The sequence below is a fragment of the Rhinoraja longicauda genome, chromosome 13 (assembly GCF_053455715.1).
Source record: "Rhinoraja longicauda isolate Sanriku21f chromosome 13, sRhiLon1.1, whole genome shotgun sequence".
NCBI classification, from domain to species: Eukaryota; Metazoa; Chordata; class Chondrichthyes; order Rajiformes; family Arhynchobatidae; genus Rhinoraja; species Rhinoraja longicauda.
The window spans coordinates 9,141,390-9,168,049 of NC_135965.1; the positions used below are offsets into that span (position 1 = coordinate 9,141,390).

The window sequence follows — 26,660 nt, forward strand, 5'->3', positions numbered from 1 at the left end:
ATTGAGCTAGCGAGGCTGACTAATCATCAAGCACCCATTTACAACAATCCTATACCAATCTGAAGCATGTAGCCTCAATCAAATATTTAAATTAACGTCCATCTCCTTGCTTATCACTTTCCTGCTTCCTTCCACTGCTATTAAACTTGGCAGCTGCATTTGGGATTGTTGATTGGGTGTTAACAATTTCTGCCACATTTTAGTTGGAAATTCAAGAGTTCACTATTGTGCTTAGTACATTGTTTGGTGTGGTGTTGCAATATTATTAAAGTTCCAGTAACTCCATATTAAACGTCTATCAGATTTGCCATGACTCATGTTGATATTAATTTTTTTTTTCTTTCTCATTCCTTTAGAAGTTGGAACCTTTTATTTTACAGTAGCCGTTGTTAAAAAATCAGACAAGTCAACCACGATCAGCAATCTGAAAACGAAAAGGTCCTGCCACAGTGGATACGATAGCGTAGCAGGGTGGAAGGTCCCTATCGGTTATCTGATTTACCATAGAAAGATGTCGGTGATGGGTTGTAAGATTCCACAAGGTAAAGTTTAGGTCTTAAAGTTGTATTTGAATGCTATTGTACCTAACTTTCTGTGAGTTAGTGTTAGGGTAATTTATTGAAGGGAATGGGAGTTTGAGGACAGGCCTTTCCGGCAAGCCGTCAGGTCGCTGTCAGAGGCTGTCGAGTGAAGCAGCAACTGGCTGTGGCTGAAGAGGAAGGACTCCAACCGGGCTGCAAAATGACCAGCAAGAGGGGTAAAATCGGAGGGGAACACACCTGGGATGCCAGGCGTCGCTGTTGAGCCCTCTGGAGGTGTCATGGGCCTATCAACGACACACCAAGGAAGGAGGGTGCCCACCTCATGACCCCAATGAAGTCTTTACCCCTACGCCCACTCAAGATATTAAGAAGGTGCCAATTATAGTAGGGATTGTAATATCAAGTCCTATAAACTCAACTGATCAGTCGCCCCATCAATCGCCCCACACACATTTCTTTCTACCCCAGCCTCTTATTTGTCACTGTCAATCTCCATCAATCTTCCTCCTTCACCCTATTTCTATCTTGCTATCTGCTTTTCTTTCATCAATGGTTTTGCCCATTTGTTTGCCTGTAATGCCCTTCATATCCATCTTTCATTCTCCATCCCTGCACCCTCTCTCTTTTCATTTAATTTCTGGTATTTTCATTTTGTCTTTTTTTAATTTAACTAGTCCTTTTGGATTGCATTCTTTTAATGTTGACAGACATTGTCACTGAGTAATCAGAGGGCATCAGCTGGATAACTGGGCATTGTATTCTAACACTGTCAGAATTTGCAGGGCCAATCATTTGTGTAATCTTGGTGATCTCTTGGCCCATAGTGAAAATGACTGGAAATTCATCACAAAGCAGACAAGAAATGTCCAATTCAATAGCCTGCAAAGATTACTCACGAGGAGTGATGGCCGGAGTTAAATGTACTTATAAAGATTAGTGGCGAGATATGGACTCAGGAGCCTTTACACCATTTAATACTATTTAAACTTTTACAATAGTTGTTTCAATAACTAAGCAATTATCAATTGAATTGGTAAGTGTGAAGGCAAGACTCTGAGTGATATGCTGATGAACATGAATGCTAGATCCTAAGGCTAATATTATTGAGATGATGCTGAAAGTTGCAGTAGTGAGAAAGGTGCACACCTTTCCTCTCTGAGACATTAAAGCAAAGAAGACCATTGTAAGGTGTTTAAGAGACAACAGAGGAGGAGAGCCAGAAGATGCGGCTAACTGTTGCAATCATAATCATTATCACTGTTAGTTTTGATGCATGAAAGGTGTAAGCCTTGCAGTAGATGTTACTACTTTTCAATTAACTATCTACAGTGTGAAGAGCTCATTAAAGTTGGTGTGAGGCAGGGTGAACAAAATACCTTTTGAAAAAGGACATCACCCATTGATCTCACTACCTGAGAACTCACTTTCCCATCCTTTGTAAGACATAAGAAATGGGTGTGTGGGGTGAGCAGAGATGGAGGATTCTAATGAGAGATACACTTTTCATGTGTCTACCAAAATATGGTGGTAGCACAATTCTTGCTGCAAAACCCCATGCTCAAATAGGTTGGGAAAAGAGCAAAGGAAAACAAAGGAAAAAACAAGAGGATAGTTTCAAGTATAGTCTCAAAGTACTGTTTTAGATCTTAAATTAAAAGCAGAAATTGCTTTAAATTTGGGTTTAAAGTTTAGAGAGACAACGTGGAAACAGCCCCACTGAATCCGTCCCAACCATCGATCACCCCACACTAGTTCTATCCTACATACTAGGGACAATTTACAGAAGCAAATTAACCTACAAACTTGCACGTCTTTGGAATGTGGGAGGAAACCAGAGCACTCAGCCGAAACCCAATATTCAAGGTTAATGTCTCGGATTAATGACCTAAATCAGAAGTGAAGGAGGTTAGTGATTTAACAGTCTGGAATTTTTATGGAACCCTCTTGGTCATTTACATAAACAACATTCAGCATATTTTGCTTCACACTGATGAGTGTGTGATTTTCAAGTTGTGTTTTATTTTCCAACTCAAAGATGCAATTGAATATCTTATAAAGCTGCTTCAGAAAGTGTACTGGACTTCCGATTGTGACTGTCAGGTAATCTGTGGCTGCAATGTGCACTGACTGCTGACTGAGTTAGCAGGCTGGGCCTTGGGTGAACTTTGGATCACCCATTGGTTATCAGTGTGCAGCCAAGGCTGCATGACGCAGATGAGATGCGATTCCTAGTCGGTGAGTGTCAAGAAACCCTTGGAGACATTTCTCAGTTATGCCCTTTTCTTAAGGTGCACAGAGGTCTCATAGCCACTTCTCCCCACAGTTGAGAAACATCAAGTCAAGAGAGTCAAGAGTGTTTTATTTACATATGTCCCAGATAGAACAATTAAATTATTTCTTGAACATCATCAACATTTAGACAGATACATGGATAGGACAGTTTGGAGGGATATGGATCAATCACGGGCAGGTGGGACTAATGTAGCTGGGACGTTGGTCGGTGTGGGCAAGTTGGGCCGGAGGTCCTTTTTCCACACTTTATCACTCTATGACTCTATTTTCCACAAGAACAGTATATTTAAAAGATATAGTACAGTCTTTTTAAATGCATGAGCATCCCAACTAACATAGACCAAATCTCATCACTAGTTTCCTTTCACCTTTTCCTCTGTCCCCCATATTTCACAACCTCCCCTTGGATTTCTCCCCCACCCCAGTGATTCTCTTCGCCAGATCCCAGACTTGCATTAGAGTAAGTGGTACTTCACTCACTCACTCTAACTCAAGTATACCCTTCCATAGATAGGGAGACCAGACCTTAATAGAAATCTGCTGTAACACATCACCTTCCATTTGTGCCACTTTATATTTATTTTAAATTTGGAAATAAGCCCAGCTTTGACTAATTTCTGATTCATTGCAGGAGTTTTATATTGATTTAATGTAAATGAGGACGTATAGCTGGAAACAAACATGCAAATTGGTCAACTGGTTCACTGTTTTTTGTTTACAGCCTTATGATAAAAGCTTTGGAGTATTTGAAAGACTAACGGTGTTTTTCAGTAGATTGAAAAGTAAAATCTGTCTGGAGTCAATGCAATACTCTTATTTATATATCATTAACTTAAAATCAGTGTTTTTTAAGGCGGACTGTCGACATCCAGATTATTCTGATCTCCCTGATCTGTTATTTATTTTCTTTCTTCCTAGCTGTGAGTAATTTCTTCACACAAAGTTGTGTCCCTGGAGCACAAGATGTGGATTACCCATCAAATCTTTGCCAATTGTGTATCGGTGATGAACAGGACAAGTACAAATGTAGTGGGGATTCCAGGGAGAGATATTACAGTGACAGTGGGGCATTCAGGTACATAATGTCCACAACTGTTATTTTCTTGTTTCTTTATAGTCATACATAGCACATATAGAATAAAAATAATATAAGCTAACTTCTTATCTTGCCTGAGGAGTGAATGTATGGTGTAGTACTAATGCTTGCAGACCACATTCTCACATTGATATCTAGTCTAATTAGTTGGTGCTATCTTACCCAACTGTCCTCTGTAATGAACTGACCTTGTCCTTCAACCTGAGAATATAATGTTCTTCCCTTACTCCCTTCCACTAAAACCAATAACGAGTATGTGCAATATTCTGCTCTTTTAGCCTCTGTTCCCACTTATCAGCAATGGGAATAAAATGTAACAATAAAGGAGCTTTCCAGTACTGGTTGCTGAAGGAGAAAAGGAATCATATTGCAAAGGTTTTTGCTCTGCCTGATAATCGCTGTGTTTATAGATGGAATGTCTCAGATTATTCACGTTGATTGTTGCTGTGCTTCCCAGGCTAGGTGGTGGTTGGAGGGGCGAGATGCAGGAATAATAACATGCTCCAGGGTTATTTGTCACCTCTTAATACTTTACCATCAAACATGTCTTGAGTATTTGAATGTTCCCCTTTTTTCCACTTCAGGTGCCTAGCTGAAAATGCAGGCGATGTTGCCTTTGTTGAACATTCCACTGTCTCAGATAATACCAATGGTGAGTGATGGGGTAGCACATTACACTGTGAGTTACTTTGCTAATGTGAATTGCATGAGCAGTCTATGCTTGTTTTACACAAAGAATTGTATCATGTTTTGAAAATGTAAATAGATTAATTGATTGATAGACAGACACAAATTGCTGAAGTAATCCAGCGGGTCAGGCAGCATCTCTGGAGAATATGGACAGGTGAGTTACTCCAGCATTTTGTGTCTCTCTTTGGTATAAATCAGCATCTGCAATTCCTTTTTATTACGTATTGATTGATTGATAGTTCTGCACTTGTGCTCTCTCAATTGTTATTAACTTTAAAGAAATCTCTGATCTGTTCTCTATTGTTCATTGATGGGCTTGCACTTGCAGGTGAGAGAGAATGATCTAATCAATGAAGAATTGCTCCAAGATTTACAGTCGCTGCCCATTGTTGAATCTCTTGGTTTGGTTCAAGCTGATTAGTATTGCTCCAGTGTTAATATCTGAAGAAGCATCCATAACTGAGATTCCCTTCACACAGAAATGCCTCCGAACTAGAGCCCAGTGACATGGGGAGTGAGAGCATGTGATTTACTTTTGGGCTTGGGGGAATTTTAAGTTCACTTTGACTTTCAGAAGAAACTAACAGTAGCTTCAGATGGTTTATTTTTTCAGCACAAGTTAGAGATAGATTGCCAAGTCATTATACCAAGATTAATACTTATCACAGGCTATCAGTGTGGTCTTGTGTTACTGTTGATTATGTGAAAAATGTGGATGCTTTTGGCATTACTGTCTATTTCTAGTATTTTCTCAGTTAAGGTATCTCAATTACTGCTGAATCGGAAATTGTATTAGCTGTGTTCTCCTTTCTGCAGATAAGTCCCACAATTGATTTCTTCCCTTCCTCACCCTCAGATTCCTTTCTCTGCCTCTAAAGAGTAGCCATGTTTTGGGATTTTCTTATCACAACTCTTGACATAAAGCAATGGTCTGCCTCCTTGATTGGCCCATTTCCCACTTTTCAGCTTACTACTTTGTTTCTTTTCAAGTGTGATATTTTCCATCTAACCATCTTACTCAGTGCATTTTATCCCTTACTACATACACATAAGATAGAAAAGTGGAAGCAGAACAAGGTGGCTTTGTTATCTGAGCCCATCCTGCCACTCATCAGTCTGAAGGGAGTCTGAAGAAGGGTCTCAATCCGAAACATCACCCATTCCTTCTCTCCAAAGATGCTGCCTGTCCCGCTGAGTTACTCCAGCATTTTGTGTCTATCTGCCATTCCAAAGATTCACTCTCAAGGTGAAGACATGTCTCCTCAGTTCAGTGTTTAGACTTTAGAGATACAGCATGAAAACAGGCCCTTTGGCCCATCAAGTCCGTGCCGACCAGTGATCACCCCATACATGAACACTATCCTACACATTAGGGACAATTTAAACAAAGCCAGTTCACTTACAATGGAGTTTGGGAGTAAACCGGAGCACCTGGAGAAAACCCACTCGATCATAGGGAGTACGTACAAACTTCATAGAGACAGCATCCTTAGTCAGGATTGACTTATCTGTTCAACTAGTTATGTCTTAAAAGAAACCCTGTCGTTAGCAATACATGATTTCCCTCTCATAAATCCATGCAGATTCTGCTCAATCCTATTATACCTCGTCAGATGTCTTGTTACTACATTTTTAATATAGATTCCAGCAGCTACCCAGCAGATTTTAGGCCAATAGTTAGTAGTTTTCTCTCTAGATATTATGAGCCATTGAGTCATTCAGTACGGAAGTATACCCTTTGGCCCAACTCGCCCGTGCCAACCAAATGCCCATCTAAGTCAGACCACATTTGCTGATGATTATTGTATTGGTACATCTTTTCATGCCATTTCCTTTTTACATACCAATAGAAGCTCTTATGATCTGTTTTTATTTTTATTTATCAGTTTGCTGACAAATTCTATCCTACCTTTCTTTATCAATTTCATGGTCTTCTCTTGCTGAGTTCCATCATGCTTCATTCTTCAGAATTAGTTTAGAGATAAAGCATGGAAGCAGGCCCTTTGGCCCTCCAAGTCCATGCTGGCTCTCAATCACCCGTTCCCACTAGTTTTACGTTATCCTGCATTGACATCCACTCCCTACATACACACTATTGTCCCTACAAACCTGTACGCCTTTGCGGATGTGGGTGGAAACCAGAGTACCGGAAGGAAACCCACGCAGTCACAGAGAGAACATGCAAACTCCACATATTACAGCACCTGTGGTCAAGATCAAACCTGGCACTGTGGCACAAAGGCAGCACTGTGCCCCCCCTCCCTTTCTTTTTGTAGAAGATAGATAGATATACTTTAAAAAATGTGTGTACGTGTGTGTCTGTGTACGTGCGCGAGGGAGAGAGAAAGCAGCTCCTGCATTATTCTGACTAAGTTTAAGTTTAAGTTCATGCCTTGGGGAACAATGTGCAATTTGATTCTGAGCCTTGATGTGCCCAATGGATTTAAGTAGCGAAGGTTGTCTTGTGCGATGCTCAAGTATAGTAGTTGATATTTAGAGTATATTTTAGAGATACAGTGCGTACAAAGGCCCTTCCGCCCTCCCAGTCTGTGTTGAGCAGCGATCCCTGCACACTAGCATTATCCTACACACTAGGGATAATTCACAATTCTTACCAAAGCCAACTAACCTACTATTCCTGTACGTCTTTGGAATGTGGGAGGAAACCGGAGCTCCTGGAGAAAACCCATGCAGACACTGGGAGAACGAACAAACTCCGTACAGGCAGCACACGTAATTAGGATTGAACCTGGGTTTCTAGCGCTGTAAGGCAGCAACCATACGGCCGCCCCGTTTATATGTTTACTGTTGAATGACTTTTCTCTACATGCATATAAGGAAAGCATTTGGGAGATCTCTCTCTCTCTCTCTCTCTCTCTCTCTTATCTGCAATGTTGGTCTGTGAAGTTTGATGTTTGTCACTGGTATCTGAAGGATTGTTTCGATTGCACTTGCTTTGCAAGTGTGTGAAAGAATGGCACTCTGCCAGCGTGCTCAGGGTTGGCCTGAGCACAGTTTGACGCTCCTATATAGGATGGCGATGATATAAGGCCACCAGTAGCATATGCAAAGTCCTGGAACAGTGCCTGACTGAGAGGCATGGCACACTGTGGTACTGAGAAATGACTGTTTGCAATTGTGAGTCTATGACAGCTGTGTGCTTGTTCAAAAGTTGCTTGTTCTATTCCCATCTTTGTTTTTTTTTTCATTTACGTACTGGTGCCTTACAACAGATTTCTAATTGATGCAATCTCTTAGCTGAAGTGGCACGACTCTTGAACTCAAGTCACTGATATTCGTTCACTATAGATAAGGTTACTTGTATTATTTATTGGTTGGACTAAAGTGAGACACTTGGTGTGAAGCAGGGCTAGATGTCGAGTGGCATATAAACCAAGACCGATCGCTCTAGATTTTGGACACTCAGCTCTAGATTTTGGACTACTAGGTGGATTGACCTGCATGAATTGGGCTTCAATGGTCATGAACAGATGAGAAATGTTTTATTTTTTGTTTTCCACAGTGAAGAATCCTCCATACTACAATTCCCACAGAGGAGGATACTCTTAGAGTGTACAAGATATTCTCACTCCCTGAATGACAATCAAAGGCAGCAGAATCTGTAGATATCTCCAACTTTTTCTCAAGGAAGATAATGCAATACTGATTTCCTATACTGACGTTTGTACATCAGCCCTACCCCACATGATCTCAGGCTGTCAAAGTGCTTGGATTGTTTTCTCGAAACCATCAACAGTTGAAACCTCCTTAGGATAAATCACCTCCAAAATATGGTGAAAGTAGCACTGATAAACTGTGCTTCCTTGCACTACTAACTTGGTAATTGGATCAGAATCTCATTGCTCTCCATTGTTCACTGCGCTAAGTCTTAGGTCTTGTGGAATTAAATTAAGTGGAACATCACATCATTATCATTTGCTCAAAGCCTATCATTAAATTGTTTTTCAGGAAATAATGTCTCTCCATGGGCAAAGGACCTGAAATCTACTGACTATCAACTTCTGTGTCGAGATGGAAGCCGTGCTGAAGTTTCGGACTGGAAGGCATGCCATCTGGCCAGGGTGCCCACCCGTGCAGTTGTAGTGAGAACAGATACTGATGGCACAGCCATCTTCAATGTACTGGATGCAGGTCAGGTATGGAGATGTTTTGCCAGCTGAGCCAATTTGTCAGTTTTCATCTTTTAAAAAAATGTATGTTTAGATGCAGCTTGCTTTGGATGAAAAATAGTATAAAATGTTTATATACACGTTTAGAGTTTAAAGATACAGCATGGAACAGGCCCTTCTCCCCATCGAGTCCATATCAGCCATCAATCACTTTAGACTTTAGTGCGGAAGCAGGCTCCTCAGCCCACCAAGTCCGTGCGCACCAGTAGTCACCCGTACACTAACAATATCCTGCATGCTAGAGACAATTTACGATTTTACCAAAGCCAATTAACCTACAAACTTATACGTCTTTGGAGTGTGGGAGGAAACCAAAGCATCCGGAGAAAACCTGTGCGGTCATAGGGAGAACGTACAAACTCAGTACAGACAGCACCCATAGACAGGATCAAACCCAGGTCTCTGGCGCTATAAGGCAACAACTCTACCACTGCGACACTGTGCCGCCCCGAATCACCCATTCAAACAATCACTCATTCTATGTTATCTGACTTTCTCATTCACTCCCTGCACAGGGGCAATTTACATAGGCCAATTAACCTATAAACCCTCACGTCTTTGAGGCAGTTCAGTAATTGAAGCTTGGGTTGTTGTATTAAAATCCTAAAATATCAATATTCCAAACATTATTTTGGAGAAGTTTAATTTGCGGGAAAAGACCATTTGAAAATGCTTCAAAAGCTATTCCCTTTTCATAAATTCACTTTGGAATTGTATGGGAGTTGGCTGCTCGTTCAATACATTTGCACCAGTGCTTTTGAAGAGCAATGTCTTTAGTACTTGCTTTTTTCCCCACACCTTTTAAAGTTTCTCCAAGCATTTAGTCATTTCTCTTTTGAAAGTTACTATTGCTTCCATTTCGGCAACTATATCCTTAAAAATTCTAACCGGAGTGTGGAAATATTGTTCCCCATGATAGCTTTGGTTCTTTCGTCAATTATATTGTGTTGGGTACCCTCTGTACCCAGAAACTCACTTGATTTCATCAGCACTTAAGCCCTTTAGACCAGCCATGTCAATAGCTTTCTGTATTGTTATCCGTAAGGTACAGGTGATGTTAAATGGTAGTCTGTGTTGACAGGTGCAGACATTGTCCTTTCTGTTAGTCCGAGAATGAAAGATGCTATCCATAGTCAGATAATATGAAGATAAAGACTTGTGAAACTCTTATTAATCCATTGCAGCTTTTCTGGAGAATTATTGACTATTGTTGATTATTAGAATGGTTTGCTATTTTAATAGAAATGACATTCGTGAAAAAAAGTTCTTCTGCTTGACTAGATGGCAGAGGAATTGCTTTAAGGAGAACCATTGACAATTAGCAGTGCCATACAATTATGGATATACCAGATCAGAATGTCTTCCCTGCTGTCATCAGACTTATAAACGGACCTGTTGTAAGCTAGGGATGAAATCCTGATCTTCCAATCTACCTCATTTCAGCTCCTGTATTTTTTTTAAACTCTTCCCTTACTCTATTGTAACACGTGTTCTGCACTCTGTTTCCTTTCACTTTGTACTACCTGTTGTACTCGAGTATGGTTTTGACTGGATAGTAGGCAGAACAAAATTTTCACTGTCCCTTGGTCCATGTAGCAATAATAAACCAGTACCAATATATCAGCACAATTAATATTGTTTGTTTGAAGTCTCAATGTTATGCAGTTACGGTGCTTCATTTCTGTACTTTTAAATCAGGCTCTGCAAGTAGTAGGAGCCAGGAAGACAGTGGGAGAACTGGGAAGGAGAGGGGAAAGAGAGGGACAGAGGAACTATCTGAAGTTAGAGAAGTCAATGTTCATGCCGCTGGGGTGCAAACTGCCCAAGCAAAATATGAGATGCTGTTCCTCCAATTTGCGCTGGGCCTCACTATGACAATGGAGGAGGCCCATGACAGAAAGGTCAGACTGGGAGTGGGAAGGGGAGTTAAAGTGCTGAGCTACCGGGAGATCAGGTTGGCTAAGGTGGACTGAGCGAAGGTGTTGAGCGAAATGATCGTCGAGCCTGCGTTTGGTCTCGCCGATGTAGAGAAGTTGACATCTGGAACAGCGGATACAATAGATGAGGTTGGAGGAGGTGCAGGTGAACCTCTGCCTCACCTGGAAAGACTGTTTGGGTCCTTGGATGGATTCGAGGGGGGAGGTAAAGGGACAGGTGTTGCATCTCCTGCAGTTGCAGGGGAAAGTACCTGGGGAGGGGAGGGGAGGGGGTGGTTTTGGTGGGAAAGGACGGGGGAGTTACGGAGGGAACGGGTAGCATTGACTTCTCTAACTTCAGATAGTTCCTTTGTCCCTCTCTTTCCCCTCCCCCTTCCCAATTCTCCCACTGTCTTCCTATCTTTGCCCCGTCCCCACACCTGACATCAGTCTGAAGAACGGTCTCGACCCGAAACATCACCCATTCCTTCTCTCCTGAGATGCTGCCTGACCCGCTGTTACTCCAGTATTTTGTGTCTACCTTCGAGTTGAACCAGCATCTGCAGTTATTTTCCTAAAATAGAACTAGTGTGAATGGGTGATTGATGGTCGGCATGGACTCAGTGAGCCGAAGGGTTTGTTTCCCTGCTGTATATCTAAAGTAAACTAAACTATACCTACTGCTTCTCATTCCTCCCCACGGTGCACAAGGAACACTGTTGAAACCACGGTTTAGTCCTGCTTTTTTCTTGTAGAACTTATTTCTTTCTGCCTTTACTCTGTACTATTTCTTCTTTTCAATCCCTTTCACTGCCACTTTGCCAGTTTTCCGTTCCCTGGTTCTAAATGGTACTCATTCACTTTGTGCCCGAGACCCGATCTTGACTACGGGTGCTCTCAGTGCGGAGTTTATACGTTCTCCAGGTGCTTCAGTTTCCTCCCACAAACCAAAGACAAGCAGGTTTGTAGGTTAATTGACTTCTGTAAAATGCCCCTAATTTGTCGGACATGGAACTAGTGTTTGGGTGATTAACGGTCAGCATGGTCTTGGTGGGCCAAAGAGCCTGTTTCCAGGCTGTATCTCTAATTTAAATAAAACGTCTCACATGAGGATCATTTGCGGGGGCCTATTTTAATTTCAGACTCTTAACCTTTGTAGTTTTTGATTTTTCTTAATGAACCAATTCTCTCTCATTGATATAAATTGATTTTGAACAAATTTGATGGGTGACTCTCTTCCAAGAATTGGTGGTGCAGTACACAATTCTAGATAAAGACACTGTAATTGTTGTTTCAAATTCTTCTAATTTAAAAATATCTTTTGTTTACAGAAACAATTTGGCATCACCTCTGCTGGATTTAAGATGTTTGATTCCGCTTCATATAATAGCAAAGATTTGCTGTTCAAAGATGCCACCAAAGAATTAATTCTGATCAGAAACCAAACTTATCAGGCCTGGCTAGGGACAGAATATCTACAATCCTTGCAAGGACTTGATTGCTACAGTAAGTGATAGCTTTCAACTCAAGAAAATCATTAACACACTTGAAATGGTTTAACATAGTGACAGCTGAACTGTGAAATACATTTTGGCATGTTGGAACATTATTGCTCAAATTCTTCTGGTATGGTCAAAACAAACCAAGAGCTTGCAGATATTTGTTCATTCGATTTTAAATCATGTATTGGTTGGCATCGGTGCCAAAGAGGGATTGGCTTTGTTGAATAATAGTTATAATGCTTTTTTTCATTTGTTTTAATAAGCATTGTGTGTGTGCGAGATACATCTTCTGGATGCACTGGGACGCATCCTCAGTGATGTGACCTGGGGTCATCGGGTGTTTCGGGTCTCACAACATCAGACACCCTCGCCCAGGCGACCCAGCCGGGGTTGATCAGGCCTCGACTTGCGTCCCAGCAGTAACTGCCCACGGATCAGCCCTCTTAATCCAAAGCCATCTAGTGGCTTTCTCTGTGGCTTCGCTTGCGGATTGAATGGCCCTCTTCTTTGCCAGCCCCGTAATGCCCAATTGGTTGAGGACTTTGCAGAGTGAGCGTCCTGCAAAGCCTCTACAGCCCACCTCTATGGGTTCACAGCATGTCTTCCAGCCTCTGTCCAGGCACATCTCCACCAGCTCCTGGTACTTTGTGCATTTCCTCTCATTTGCTTCTTCCATACGCTCCACCCAGGGCACTGTCAGCTCCAGAATGATCAGCGGTTTTGTCACTTCGGAGGTGATGATCATGTCTGGCCGGTGATGTTGCTGTGATGTGCTGCGGAAATTTTAGCTGTTTGCCCAGATCGACGTGCAGCTGCCAGACAGTGGCCGTGTAGAGGAGGCCCACTCTTGTATTTGGTTGTGGTCGAGGCTTCTCTCCAACTTTGACAAAAGTGATTGATTTCTTCGGGGCGTGGTGGTGTTTGCTGTTACTGATGGCAGTGGTTATGCTCTCAGCAACCACCTTAAGCACCTGGTCATGGCGCCACCGATAGCGACCTTCACCAAGGGACTTTGGGCAGCTGCTGAGGAGATGTTCTAATGATCCCCTTCCAGTGCAAAGTGGGCAGGAAGGTGTCACGCTCTTGCCCCAGACGTGGAGGTTTGCTGGGCTTGGTAGGGCATCGTAGACAGCTTGGACAAGGAACCGGACACGCTGGAAGTCTGCCTGCATGATGTTTGACCAGGTAATCCTGCGCTGCAGTATGCTCTCTCACCTTGTCCACACTCCCTGCTGCCTGAGCCCCACCGTCCTGCTCACACACTCTTCCTCCACACCTGCTCGGACCTCTTCCTGGATGAGATGGTGTCTCTCCTTGCCCTGGGCCTTGCCAACCTGGGTCTTAGGGAAGTATCCCAAGCCCGCTCTGCCAGTTGCTATGACTCCCACCAATGCCTTTTGTCTTAGGCGTGACTCTGCCACCTCCACTGCTTTCTCCGCCCTCCATTTCCTCCCTGTTCTCACCTCGATGCCAGCCGATGACACCTTCTGGTCCCTGGAGTCCGTGTACTGTAGGGCTTCTCTTGTCCGTGCCACCATAAACTCTTCAGTGAGACCACTGAATGGGAGCTGCAAGATGTTACTGGTCCCGTTCAGTGCTCTATAAGCTGTAGGTTATTAGACACAGAAATGCGCTGCATCCTTAGGTGATGCAAAGGTATCATGGAAAACATTTTCATTTCTCATCTGCCCCCGGGAAGAAGATATAGGAGCTTGAAAACTGTAATGTCCAGGTTCAGGAACAGCTTCTTCCCAACAACCATCAGCCTATTAAACACTTTAACCTCCAACTAGACTCCGAACTACATAGACTTGGGGGCATTATTTTTGTCTCTGCTCTATTATAGTTTGTTTTTTTTGAGTTTATTAAGGTGTTTACAAAGCCATCCTTTTTCTCCAGATATGCTTCGTGACCCGCTTAGTTACTCCAGCACTTTGTATTTATCTTTGGTATAAACCAGCATCTACAGTTCCTTTCTACACATGTTTACAATTCAACTGTGCTGCTGAAAGTAAGAATTCCATTGTTCCATTTTGGGACATATGACAATTAAACACTCTTGACGATCCACAATGTGGAGAGTCTTCTTTTGTTTGGAAGAATTGCAAATTTTCAACAGGTTATCAACCAGTTTAAAGCCATAAAGCTGCATTTCCTGTTTTTGCAATGGGAGCCTCAAATTCTAACTTTAAGTAGCACATTAACTGATGATGCGCCATGTACAGTGTAGAACATGCAAGTGGGGTGCATAGACACACATACACACATTTCTAGTGAGCACCATTTCTCGGGACCTGGGAATACAGGGCATAAATACTTCTGTAGCATTCACCAGATAGTTTAGTTTCATCCATTCAAAGCAGTTTGAGACTTTTATGCTTTTCCCATTTAAGTTCAGACATGGATCTGTAAATGTCTTGTTTGGCTAAACTATATTATAGAATCATTTGTTGGCTACTTCTAAAACTATACTCGGAAATTAAAACTAAAACGAAAGGTTCTAGTAATTTGACATAAAAATAGAAAAGTTTAGTTTATTATTGTCACATTGGGACCTAGACAATAGGTGCAGGAGTAGGCCATTCGGCCCTTCGAGCCAGGACCGCCATTCAATGTGCTCATATCTGATCATCCACAATCAGTACCCCGTTCCTGCCTTCTCCCCATACCCCTTGATTCCGCCAGGCCTAAGAGCTCTGTCTAACCCTCTTTTGAATGCATCCGGTGAATCGGCCTCCACTGCCTTCTAAGGCAGAGAATTCCACAATTTCACAACACTCTGGGTGAAAAAGGTTTTCCTCATCTCAGTTCTAAATGGCCTACCCCTTATTCTTAAACTGTTATCCCTTGTTCTGGACTCCCCCAACTTCGGGAATGTTTCCTGCATCTAGCATCATAGCATCTTCCTATGTTCTAGGAAACACCTGCATCCTACATGTACTCACTGTACATGAGTACAGTGTATTCATGTACACTATTCAATACAGTGTACATGAATACAATCAAGCCGTCCCCAATAACATATAAGGGATACAACATTCAGTGCAAGATATAACATTGAAGTCAGATTAAAGCTAGTTCTCAGGTCTCCAATGAGTTTAATGGGAGGTCAGTACCGTTCTCTAGCTGACAAGATAGATGGGAACACTCGGCAATTCAGGCAGTTACTGTGGAAAGAGAAATCGAGACAATGTTCTAGAGCAAAGATCTTTTATCAGAACTGAGGAAATGAGAAAATACATTGGTCTTAAGTTTCAGAGAGGGATTGATAGGAGACATCCTTGATTTGGTGAGGCTAGAGGTTTATGTGTTTTTAACTGCAAATGATGAGATTGTTCCGTATGTATAGTTAATAAGTGTGTGTTGCTTTCTTAACTCAGTCCTGCCAGAGACTCTGCGCTGGTGCACGCTGTCCAGAGGGGAAATACTCAAATGTGGAGCTATGGCTGAAGCGTTCAACAGTAAAAACCTGACACCATCAATTCAATGTGTGTCTGGTGACATTCCCAGTGACTGCATGCAAAAAATTAAGGTAGGATCCATATTGGCACAATGCCTACAATAGTAATTGCTCAAGGTGGATGGGTGGATGGGTGCATTGGTACAGATTCCTGAAGAACATTAAAACAAAAATAACCCAAATTGGTATTTCGAGGCTTGCATGTTTCCTCACTACAGACCATTGCAGAGAAATGAATGGTTCGTCATACATCATTATCTTCAGTGCAAACATTTCACAAGTTTATTTGGGTTGTTCAAAAGGGCGTGAAGAAAAAAGAACAAAGCCTTCTCTGTAACAATGCAACTCATTAATTTTGTGTGACCATTTTGTTTTAAACCAAATCAGGGAACATACAATGTCATTAAGCAAAATAGGTTGTGCACTTCACCGAGACAGAAATGTCTTGAAACCTACCTTTTAATAGTTTTGCGTTTACATTGCAAATGTGAATATCATTATTGCTTTTAGGGCTTCTTTGTATTGGAATGTAACTGTGGAAAGAAAAACAGAGTTAATGGACCAGTTAAATACCTTTCATCAAAACTGGAAAGTCGCAAGTTAACTTTAAGTTACAAAGGGGATAGGGAGGGTGGGCAGCACGAATGAAATTTCTCAGATAGGGTTGCCAAGGTGATGCAAGATACTGTTTATAAATAATACTAGAACAGGTCCAAGGGCCAAGGAAGATTGGCAAATAGTGTTATACTTGGACAGTACATAATATTTTAAGGAGTCCACTTGAACAAGCTGGTATGGTCTGATCCCTTCCTTCTCCCTATTCAATTCACAATCTTTCTCGCAAGCTCTTGTGTTCACCTCCTCTGTGCTTTCATCGCTCTACTGCCACTACCAGATCTCCTCATTGCGTGATCTCCTGAATCTAAAAATTGTCCCTAGAGTGTGTAGGATAGTGTTAATGTGCGGGGATCGCTGGGCGGCACGGATTCGGTGGGCCTATCTCTAAATCTAAATCTAAAAAAAATCCCCATTCTCCCCAATTTGTTTCCTCTGATTCCTGCATATTGCTCCCATTGTGGCGGCTCCCAAGGGTCGGGCCATACCACTACCGACCCCTCGGCACGGAAATGGACCAGTCCAGGGGGGCGGTCCGGTACTACATATATAAGGACAAGGTTTTGGGCACGAAGCCATTCCGGCAGACTCGACCCGTCTGATAACCGTGTAATAAACCATAACGCTCCCAAAGTACCCGGCTCCTTGCCTTTATTTCGGGCCTCTACCGACGCGCCACATTGGTGACCTCGACGGTCCATTCACAGTATGATGGACACAAGATCGAAAGCCGACCATCCGTCCAGCTCGCAGGCCGACCAGGCCGCAGCTGTCGACGCGGTAGGCATCAAGCTCCCGACTTTCTGGACCACCCAGGCTCGCGTTTGGTTTTACCAAGCGGAGGCCCAGTTCCAGCTGCGGGGCATCACATCGGATGACACCCATTTCTTCCACCTGGTGGGAGCCCTTGACCAGGACACGGCCAAAGAGGTCACGGAGTTCCTCCAGGACCCACCGGCCCACGATAAGTACACAGCCCTGAAGGAGCTGCTGCTCCAAACTTACGGGCTAACCCGAATGGAGCGGGCCGAAAGGCTCCTCCACATGCCAGGCCTCGGTGACTGGCGCCCATCTAGCCTCCTGAAGGAGATGGTCGCGTTGCTCGACGGGCACAGACCGTGCCTGATGTTTGAGTATACTTACCTGCACCTGCTGCCGGCCGACATTCGCCTGCAGCTCACAGACGCCTCCTTCGATGACACCCGGGCCCTCGGCAGGCTTGCGGACGCGCTGTGGGCGGCGCGCCGTGATGACGTCAGCGCGCTAAACGTCACTCGAGCAGCCCCCGATTTTCTCCGGTCGGGCGGGGGAGCTGTGGAAGGAGTTACAGCTATGCCCCGGAGGCTTGCGAGATCGCCCCCGGTGGCCATTGCGGATCCTGCACCCGCACATGCACCTGCAGTCCCACACCAGCAGGCTCCAGCCAGCACCAGCAGGAGGCACTGGTGTTATTACCACCAGCGCTGGGGTGCTGCAGCCCGACAATGCCGCCAGCCGTGCACGTTCCCGGGAAACGCCGGGGCCGGCTGCCAATAGTCCCCGCGGCGGCCGGCCAGATTCACCGCCTCTTCGCCTGCGATCGGCGCTCCGGGGGCCGCTTCCTCGTGGATACCGGGGCGGAGCTGAGCGCCGTGCCCCCTTCGCTGCTGGACATTCGTTCTGGGAAGCGGGGTCCCATCCTCACCGCTGCAAACGGGAGCCACATTTGGACTTATGGCGTCCGCACGGTCCACATCGTTTTCGGCGCCAGTCATTTCACGTGGCAGTTTACTATCGCCGACGTCTCCCAGCCGTTGCTCGGGGCTGACTTTCTGCGGATTCATTCTCTCCTAGTGGACGTCAGGCAGCAGCGCTTGGTCCACGCCGCCACAGTGGAGCCCATTGCGTTGTGGCTGAATGACCCCGTTGTACACCCACTGTCGTCCGTGGACTCCCATTTTGCTCGGGCTCTGCCGGAATTCCCGGATATTATGGCCCCGCAATTCCGGTCGTCGACCCCCAAGCATGGGGTGGTCCATCATATCTTAACTACCGGCCCACCCCTCCACGCACCAGCACGCTGACTGCCGCCTGAGAAGCTACGCCTGGCACGACAGGAGTTCCGCACGATGGAGTCCTTAGGGATCGTCCGCCCTTCCAACAGCCCATGGGCATCCCCACTCCACATGGTCCCCAAGGCAAACGGGGGCTGGAGACCTTGCGGGGATTATCGGCGGCTGAACGTCACTACCACCGAGGACCGATATCCCGTGCCCCATATCCAGGACTTCAACGCCCATTTGGCTGGGGCTACGATATTCTCGAAGGTGGATCTGGTGCGGGGCTACAACCAGATCCCGGTCCGCCCGGAGGATGTGCCCAAGACGGCAATCATCACGCCGTTCGGACTCTGCGAGTTCATACGGATGCCGTTCGGCCTCAAGAACGCCGTGCAGGCATTCCAACGGCTAATGGGTGGCGTGTGTCGCGGGTTGGATTTCCTGTTCGTCTACCTCGCAGCAAGAGCACTGTGCCCACCTCCGGCAGCCCTTCCAGCGGCTCAGCGAGCACGGGTTGGCTATCAACCTCGCCAAGTGCCGTTTTGGTGTGGCCACAATTGACTTTCTCGGCCACCGTGTGTCTTTGCAAGGCGCGGTTCCCCTGCCGGACAAAGTCGACGCCATCCGCCGGTTTCCCCGTCCGTCCTCGGTGCGCGGTCTGCAGGAGTTCGTCGGCATGGTGGCGTTTTACCACCGGTTCCTGCCTTCCGCGGCCCACATCATGCGGCCGCTATACGAGCTGCTGGCGGGGAAGCGGAAAAACGTTGTGTGGACCGACGAGGCGGTAACAGCCTTCGACGGCGCGAAGGAGGCCCTGGCTCAGGCTGTGCTGCTGGTTCACCCACGGGAGGATGCCCCGACAGCCCTTACGGTGGACGCCTCAGAGTCGGCGATTGGTGCCGTACTGGAGCAACTGACGGACGGGGGTTGGCACCCCCTAGCTTTCTTCAGCCGGCACCTCAACAACGCCCAGAGGAAGTACAGCGCCTTCGACCGCGAGCTCCTAGCTCTGTACATGGCCGTGCGCCACTTCCGCTATTTCCTGGAGGGCCGCCCGTTCACCGCTTACACGGACCACAAGCCGCTCACGTTCGCCCTGGCAAAGGTCTCCGACCCGTGGTCCGCCCGACAGCAGCACCATTTAGCATACATCTCGGAGTTCACCACCTCCATCCGCTTCATCGAGGGGAAGGAAAACCGGGTGGCCGACTCGTTGTCTCGCCCCGCCATCAATGCCGTTTTAGAAGTGGCGTCCGGCATTGATTATTCTGCCCTGGCGGAGGCCCAGCTAACGGACGGGGAGATGCCCGCCTACCGGACTGCCATCTCTGGCCTCCGCCTTGAGGATGTTCCCCTCAGCCCAGGAGGAGCGACGATACAGTGCGATGTGTCGGCAGGTCAGCCGCGCCCCATCGTTCCCGCCACGTGGCGCCGCAGGGTGTTCGACGTTGTCCACGGGCTGGCTCACCCATCCATCCGGGCGACGACCGCACTGGTAGCTGCGCAGTTCATGTGGCACGGTCTGCGCAAGCAGGTTGGCCACTGGGCCCGCACCTGCATTCCGTGCCATACGGCAAAGATTCAACGCCACGTCCGGCGCCAGTCCAGGAGATCGGTCTAGCCTGCCGGCGTTTCGACCACCTGCACGTGGACATTGTGGGCCCTCTCCCACCGTCCCAGGGCATCACACACCTCCTCACGGTGGTGGACCGCTTCACACGGTGGCCGGAGGCCATACCGCTGGCCGACACAGCCACAGCTACATGCGCTCATGCGTTGGCCACGCACTGGATCGCTCGCTTTGGGGTGCCGGTGGTCATCTCATCGGACCGGGGGCCACAGTTCACCTCAGCTGTGGTCGGCCATGGCCCACCTTTTGGGCGTGCGGCTGCACCACACCACGGCCTATCACCCGCAGGCAAATGGCCTGGTGGAGATGTTCCACCGGCAGCTGAAGACAGCGCTGAAGGCGCGACTCTCCGGCCCCGACTGGATGGACGAGCTACCATGGGTCTTGCTGGGCATCCGGACTGCGCCCAAGGAGGACATGGCTTCATCATCAGCGGAGCTCGTATACGGGTCGTATGCGTGATCTCCTGAATCTAAAAATTGTCCCTAGAGTGTGTAGGATAGTGTTAATGTGCGGGGATCGCTGGGCGGCGCGGATTCGGTGGGCCTATCTCTAAATCTAAATCTAAAAAAAATCCCCATTCTCCCCAATTTGTTTAATCTGATTCCTGCATATTGCTCCCATTGTGGCGGCTCCCAAGGGTCGGACCATACCACTACCGACCCCTCGGCACGGAAATGGACCAGTCCAGGGGGGCGGTCCGGTACTACATATATAAGGACAAGGTTTTGGGCGCAAAGCCATTCCGGCAGACTCGACCCGTCTGATAACTGTGTAATAAACCATAACGCCCCCAAAGTACCCGGCTCCTTGCCTTTATTTCGGGCCTCTACCGACGCGCCACACCATCCCTCAATTTCCCCACTTTGCTCCATTACACCCTTCCTCATAATCTCCTCACCCTGCTCCCATTCCCAGATCTTATCAAACAGCAGCATAGTTGCACCGATAGAGTTGCTGCTTTACAGCGCCAGAGACCTGGGTTCGATCATGACTTCAGGTGCTGTCGGTACGGAGTTTGTACATTCTCCCTGTGACCGCTTTGACTTTCTCTGGGTGCTCCGATTTCCTCCACATTCCAAAGACATGCCGATTTTGTAGGTTAACTGGCTTCAGAAATTGTCGCTAGTGTGTAGAATAGAACTAATGTATCATTGGTCGGTGCAGACTTGGTGGGCTGAAATGGCCGTTTCCATGCTGTATCTCTAAACTAAACTAATCTTTTAACTTCGATCTGTCCACTCCACTTTGATTGCTCACACTCCCGGATTTGGCCCTCTAGATCCATGCCAACATCTCATCCTTACCAGTCTCACTGACCCAATTTCTGCATTCAGCTTCTGTAACCTGATCTCACCACTTATGTTCCCCATTCTCACCACACTCTTTCTATCCTGCAATCCCCCCTCAATTTTTACCCACTGATCTCTGCACATTGCTCCCACCTACCAGTGTCCTAAGCCTGCTCCTCCCCTCCCCCCCCCCCCCAATTATTGCAAATCTGCACCCAAAACCCAATCTCACCTGGCCCGCACCCTCTCACTCCACTCCCAACCACAATATTATCACTTCCATTCTGTCCACTAATGTCCTCACTCTTCTACCCCCCCCCCACCCCCGATCTCCTCATCCCTCTCCATTCCCTTAGATTTCTTCAGCCAGACCTTACCCTTTTCCCAGATTTCCTCACCAACGTTCTCTCCATCCCTGATGTCCATTTCCCAATCTCACACTCCCCAACACAGTTATCACCCACAAACACGTTGCCCAAAGCAGCCCTTTCCCTATCTCCTGCCATCTACCGGTTGCAATCACTGAAAAAGAATGAGGGGAAGATAATGAAATGATGTGTGACATTGAGTGCATCTGTTTTTTTGTGGAAGAGGGATGATATTTGTGATCCTCAAACATATGCAGACAAGCAGACATTTTATAGTTTCCCTGTAAAAGTCCTTCCCAATCTCCCCAAATACCAACAGCCTTCAGTGGATCTGTTGAATTACTGAGGATTGATCACAAGCTTAGGCTGATGGTGACACTGGTTGCCCAAGAATTGGACACCTCATTCATTGGTTCTTCATGGAAAGTGGGATTATCTTCTCATACAGTTTTGGTTATTAACCGATAATTTGTACAGTGATCTATTGGATATCAACATGGTTTATTTGGTTAGGTCAGGACACCTGTCAGCAAAAGGGCAACTGAGCTGTTATTTAATTATAAGAATTTATTTCACTGAATGTAAAGAAACACACACGTACAGTATTTAAGAATTTTGAGCAAATTTCCTAATTTTAATTTCATGTGTTTTGTTACTTCATTGTGCTTTCTGATTTTCCAATGGCAATTACCATCCCCTGCACTGGTCACACCTCTGATCTGCCCCCTTTGATCCATACTCAGTCTCATCCTTGCATGGTGGCCAAGTTGTCATGGGCCATGTGCGAATTAGGCCACACTCCTTCCATGGGGGAGGAGCAGGCTGCAAGTGGATGGACAGCCTCATTCCTGGGCTGCTTCTGAAAGCTCACTCTTATCAAAGCATTTCGCTGTTTATAAATATTTTTGAATATTAAAGATTAAATAGACTTAAACAAGTAAAAAATATTAATTGTCTTGAAAATAAAAACATTAAATTTAATGTTCTGTTGAAAGTACACGACAGTACTGTAAAGTAATAAGAAGATAAGTATAAAGAAAAATAAATACAAATCTTAACTTTAACAGTTTAATGGGGGAATTAGCAATCCGAGACAACTCAATAAGGCTGTTGCTTATACGGCATCAATGGCTGGTGCAGAGTGGAAAGACCAGCTACAAAGTCAATGATCTGGAACTAATGTTGAGTACTATAAAATAACAATAAAAGTAAGTACAAAGGAAAAGGAAAATAAACAAAAATCACGTTGAAATCCAATAGATCAGCCTACAAATGATCAATGAAGAAGTAAAACTGGATGAGAACAAAAATGGGTTTCCAAGTTCTGGGTTGTGGTGCACAGTCACAGAAGTAGCCTTTGGATGCTGAAACTCGAACATAGACCAGCAACAGGCCATTTGGCCCACAATGTCTATGCCAAACATGATGTGACGTTAAACTAATCGTCTATGTGTATATTAAATCATGTGTTAAAGAATCACTGAAGCACGCCAATGGACATCTTGAACCAAGTAGATGGCTGTATCAGAACTCCCAGCTGATAATTAAATGTTCAGTTTCCTTGTTGAGAACCACCCCTCAATGCTTCTTTTTCTTAAATAATATGTGAAAAAAGTATATCAGTAATGTCCAGCCCCTACCTAGTATCTCCAGCAGGAAGACATAATTTTCATGTTCCTACAATGCCTTTTCTTTAATTCTGTAATAAAATGTAAATTTAATCAATAGAATCTCCTAATTTAAATAGACAATTTTGTTTATTACTTCACAGAATAAAGAAATTGATGCAGTCACTTTGGATGCAGGACATATTTACACAGCTGGAAAGCAATATGGATTGGTGCCTGCTGCTGCAGAAAGTTACACAGGTAGGAAATACAATAGTTTAGTTTAGAAATACAGCGCAGAAACAGGCTGTTCGGCCCACCGGGTCCACACCGACCAGCGATCCCCACACATTAACATTATTCTACACACATTAGGGAAAATTTACACTTATACGTAGCCAATTAACCTACAAACCTGTACGTCTTTGGAGTGTGGGAGGAAACCGAAGATCTCTGTTAAAACCCATGCAGTCACGGAGAGAACGTACAAACTCTGTACAGATAGCACCTGTAGTCTGGATCAATCCTGGGTCTACACTGTAAGGCAGCAACTCTAGCACTGCGCCACCATGCCCCCCTTATAATTTACTGTGCCACCACAATAATTCAGCAATCGTGCTGTTTCATTAAAAATTATACTTAAAGTGAGTAGGCATTAGAATTAAGGTTGACTAACATACTCCTGGAACTTTGCTGCAATTTTGAAACTGTAATTCCCAGAAATCGCAAAGAGGCTATTGAGTCCTCTTGGAAAGCTGAAGCAATCTTCATCTTATCCTATAATTATCACAAACATACAATAAAGAGTCATTTTCCCTATCTTTCTCGAAACAGCAATTTTTTGTGCTTTGACCATTTGGAAATTAATTTCCATTGATAAACAACAAATTTTTGTGCTCTAACGATTTAGAAATTCATTTCCATTACCAAACGGACCACATTTCATGTATATCTAAGTAGAATTTCAATATTACTTTCTAGGCAATATACAGTATTTTGTGTGTGACCATTCATACATAGGGGAAAACTGTATTCTATCTAGTGGGAGAGAATGGAAAATTAGCTATAGTAGAATTCTGTGATTAGTTCAGTGTTATTCATAATAATAATAATAATAATGTATTTTATTTATATAGCGCTTTTCATATACTCAAAGACGCTTTACAGAGATTTAGAGAACATAGGGAAATTAATAAATAGATAAATAAGTAAATAAATAAACGAACAGAGAAAGGAGACAGAAGGTGAGGTGACCTTCAGTGGTTGAAGGCAGTACTGAACAGGTGAGACTTCAGCGATGTTTTGAATGTGGTGAGTGTGGAGGAGTCTCTAACGTTTTGGGGTAGTGAGTTCCATAGGGTGGGAGCAGCGATGGAGAAAGCCCTGTCCCCCCAGGATCTGAGTTTGGTCCGGATGTGGGGGGATAGGAGATTGGCAGCAGCAGAGCGGAGGGTGCAGGTGGGAGTGTGCCTGTGGAGGAGGTCGGTCAGGTAGGATGGGGCCAGGTTATGGAGGGCTTTGTAGGTTATGAGGAGGATTTTGTACTGGATTCTCTGGGGGGATGGGGAGCCAGTGGAGTTTATAAAGGACGGGGGTGATATGGTCACGGATCGGGGTGTGGGTGAGTAGACGGGCAGCGGAGTTTTGAATGTATTGAAGTTTACTGATGAATTTTGAGGGTGCGCCATAGAGGAGGCTGTTGCAGTAGTCCAGACGGGAGGTAATGAAGGCATGGATGAGGGTTTCTGCAGCTGTGGAGGAGAGGGATGGACGGAGACGGGCAATGTTTTTGAGGTGGAAGAAGGCTGTCTTTGTGATGTGTTTGATGTGTTTGTCGAAGGAGAGGGCTTGATCAAAGATGATTCCAAGATTCCGGATGTGAGTCATAGGTCAGTTTTTCAGTGGAAGCATTAAAATAAGTAGTTTACATCTGTTAAAATGTAAAGTAACAGTGACAGTGTTTAGAGTGGCACAAACTGATCATTTGCATTAGCGTGGGCTGATTCAGTTTCCATTTCTCACAAAGTTAATACTTTACGCTCTGCATGGTATCACGTAGAGGTTGAACGAGTGCACTCCACGTAGAGATACTTTATGGAGTGGCCAGCTGTGTACAGGCCAGCCTTTATCACAAAGTAAGAACAATTATTGACCTGGGCTAAATTAGTGTAAAGATAAAACTCCATTACCAAATTGGTTATGGTCTTACTCAGAACATCTTGTTCAAACATTTGGACATTTTGTCAACAATATTGGCAGAAAGCCACAGATTGTAAATTACTTTTTTTTAGACTATTATGCTGTATTAAGGTTGTTCAGTTCAGGCCACAGTGTGACATTCGTGAGTATGAAAGTCATCGTAATCACTGAGTTGGCAAGTTCAAAGTCAAGCCCTTGAGCGTCAGAGGCAGACGCTGACTGGGCATTCGAAGAAGACAAATTACTTCTGACTTGGAAAATAGAATTAGTACCTCTGGGGAGAAGGGGGTGGAGATAGAAGAGAAGATAGTATTTCCATTTTCCCCACGCTAAAGATAAACAATGGATTTCCACATAAGCATATCACAGTTCTGTGTTTTTTTGGCCACTATGTCTCTTTTTTTACTTTGGCGTGTTAGTAAGCTGGGTGTAATTAAAATGTTATGCAAACAGGTGTAAACCAGTAACAACAGGTTGAAAATCAGGTGTGTAGAAATGGATTCCAAAAATAGGCATTTTCGTCATGAATTAGCATTTTTGTAGAGATTGTGACCTTCAGTGTCAAACAGAGGAACTTCACAAAAGAATAGCCTGTAGAACCTTTCATATCATATCATATCATATATATACAGCGCGGAAACAGGCCTTTTCGGCCCACCAAGTCCGCGCCGCCCAGCGATCCCCGCACACTAACACTATTAACACTATCCTACACACACTAGGGACAATTTTTACATTTACCCAGTCCTTTCTAAAAGCGCCCACATTTACCTGCAGTAAGTTGTAAGTCGTGCAAATCTAGCACCATACTAAGTTATAAAGACACCAACCAAATGCTACCTTAGAAAAATAAGTTTGAATGCTTAACTCTCCTTACTCCCTCCATTTGATTATAATCTTAAGTTGTGTTTTTAAATAAAATTGAAATGGTTAGATAGTCTATCCATCACTATTTGCTTTGTGGCCACTGAAGATGAATATAAAATTATTAAGGGATTGGACACACTAGATGCAGGAAACTTGTTCCCGATGTTGGGGGAATCCAGAACCAGGGACCGCAGTTTAAGAATAAGGTGTAGGCCATTTAGAACTGAGATGAGGAAAAACTTTTTCCTCATCTCAGTTGTGAATTTGTGGAATTCTCTGCCTCAGAAGGCAGTGGAGGCCGATTCACTGGATGCATTCAAAAGAGAGTTAGATAGAGCTCTTGGGGCTAGCGGAA

General features: G+C 44.9%; 1 protein-coding gene across 6 annotated transcripts in view; it reads left to right on the forward strand.

The window, feature by feature from the left end:
• The window catches only part of meltf (melanotransferrin), a 109,689-nt gene that overhangs the window by 65,265 nt on the left and 17,764 nt on the right, over nt 1-26,660 (forward strand). For all 6 annotated transcript variants that reach the window (XM_078410289.1, XM_078410290.1, XM_078410287.1 and 3 more), the window contains 7 exons: nt 357-542; nt 3,753-3,909; nt 4,515-4,582; nt 8,590-8,777; nt 12,058-12,232; nt 15,609-15,760; nt 23,404-23,500. In XM_078410289.1, coding sequence (XP_078266415.1) covers nt 357-542; nt 3,753-3,909; nt 4,515-4,582; nt 8,590-8,777; nt 12,058-12,232; nt 15,609-15,760; nt 23,404-23,500 — 1,023 coding nt within the window. The remainder of the gene's footprint in view (nt 1-356; nt 543-3,752; nt 3,910-4,514; nt 4,583-8,589; nt 8,778-12,057; nt 12,233-15,608; nt 15,761-23,403; nt 23,501-26,660) is intronic.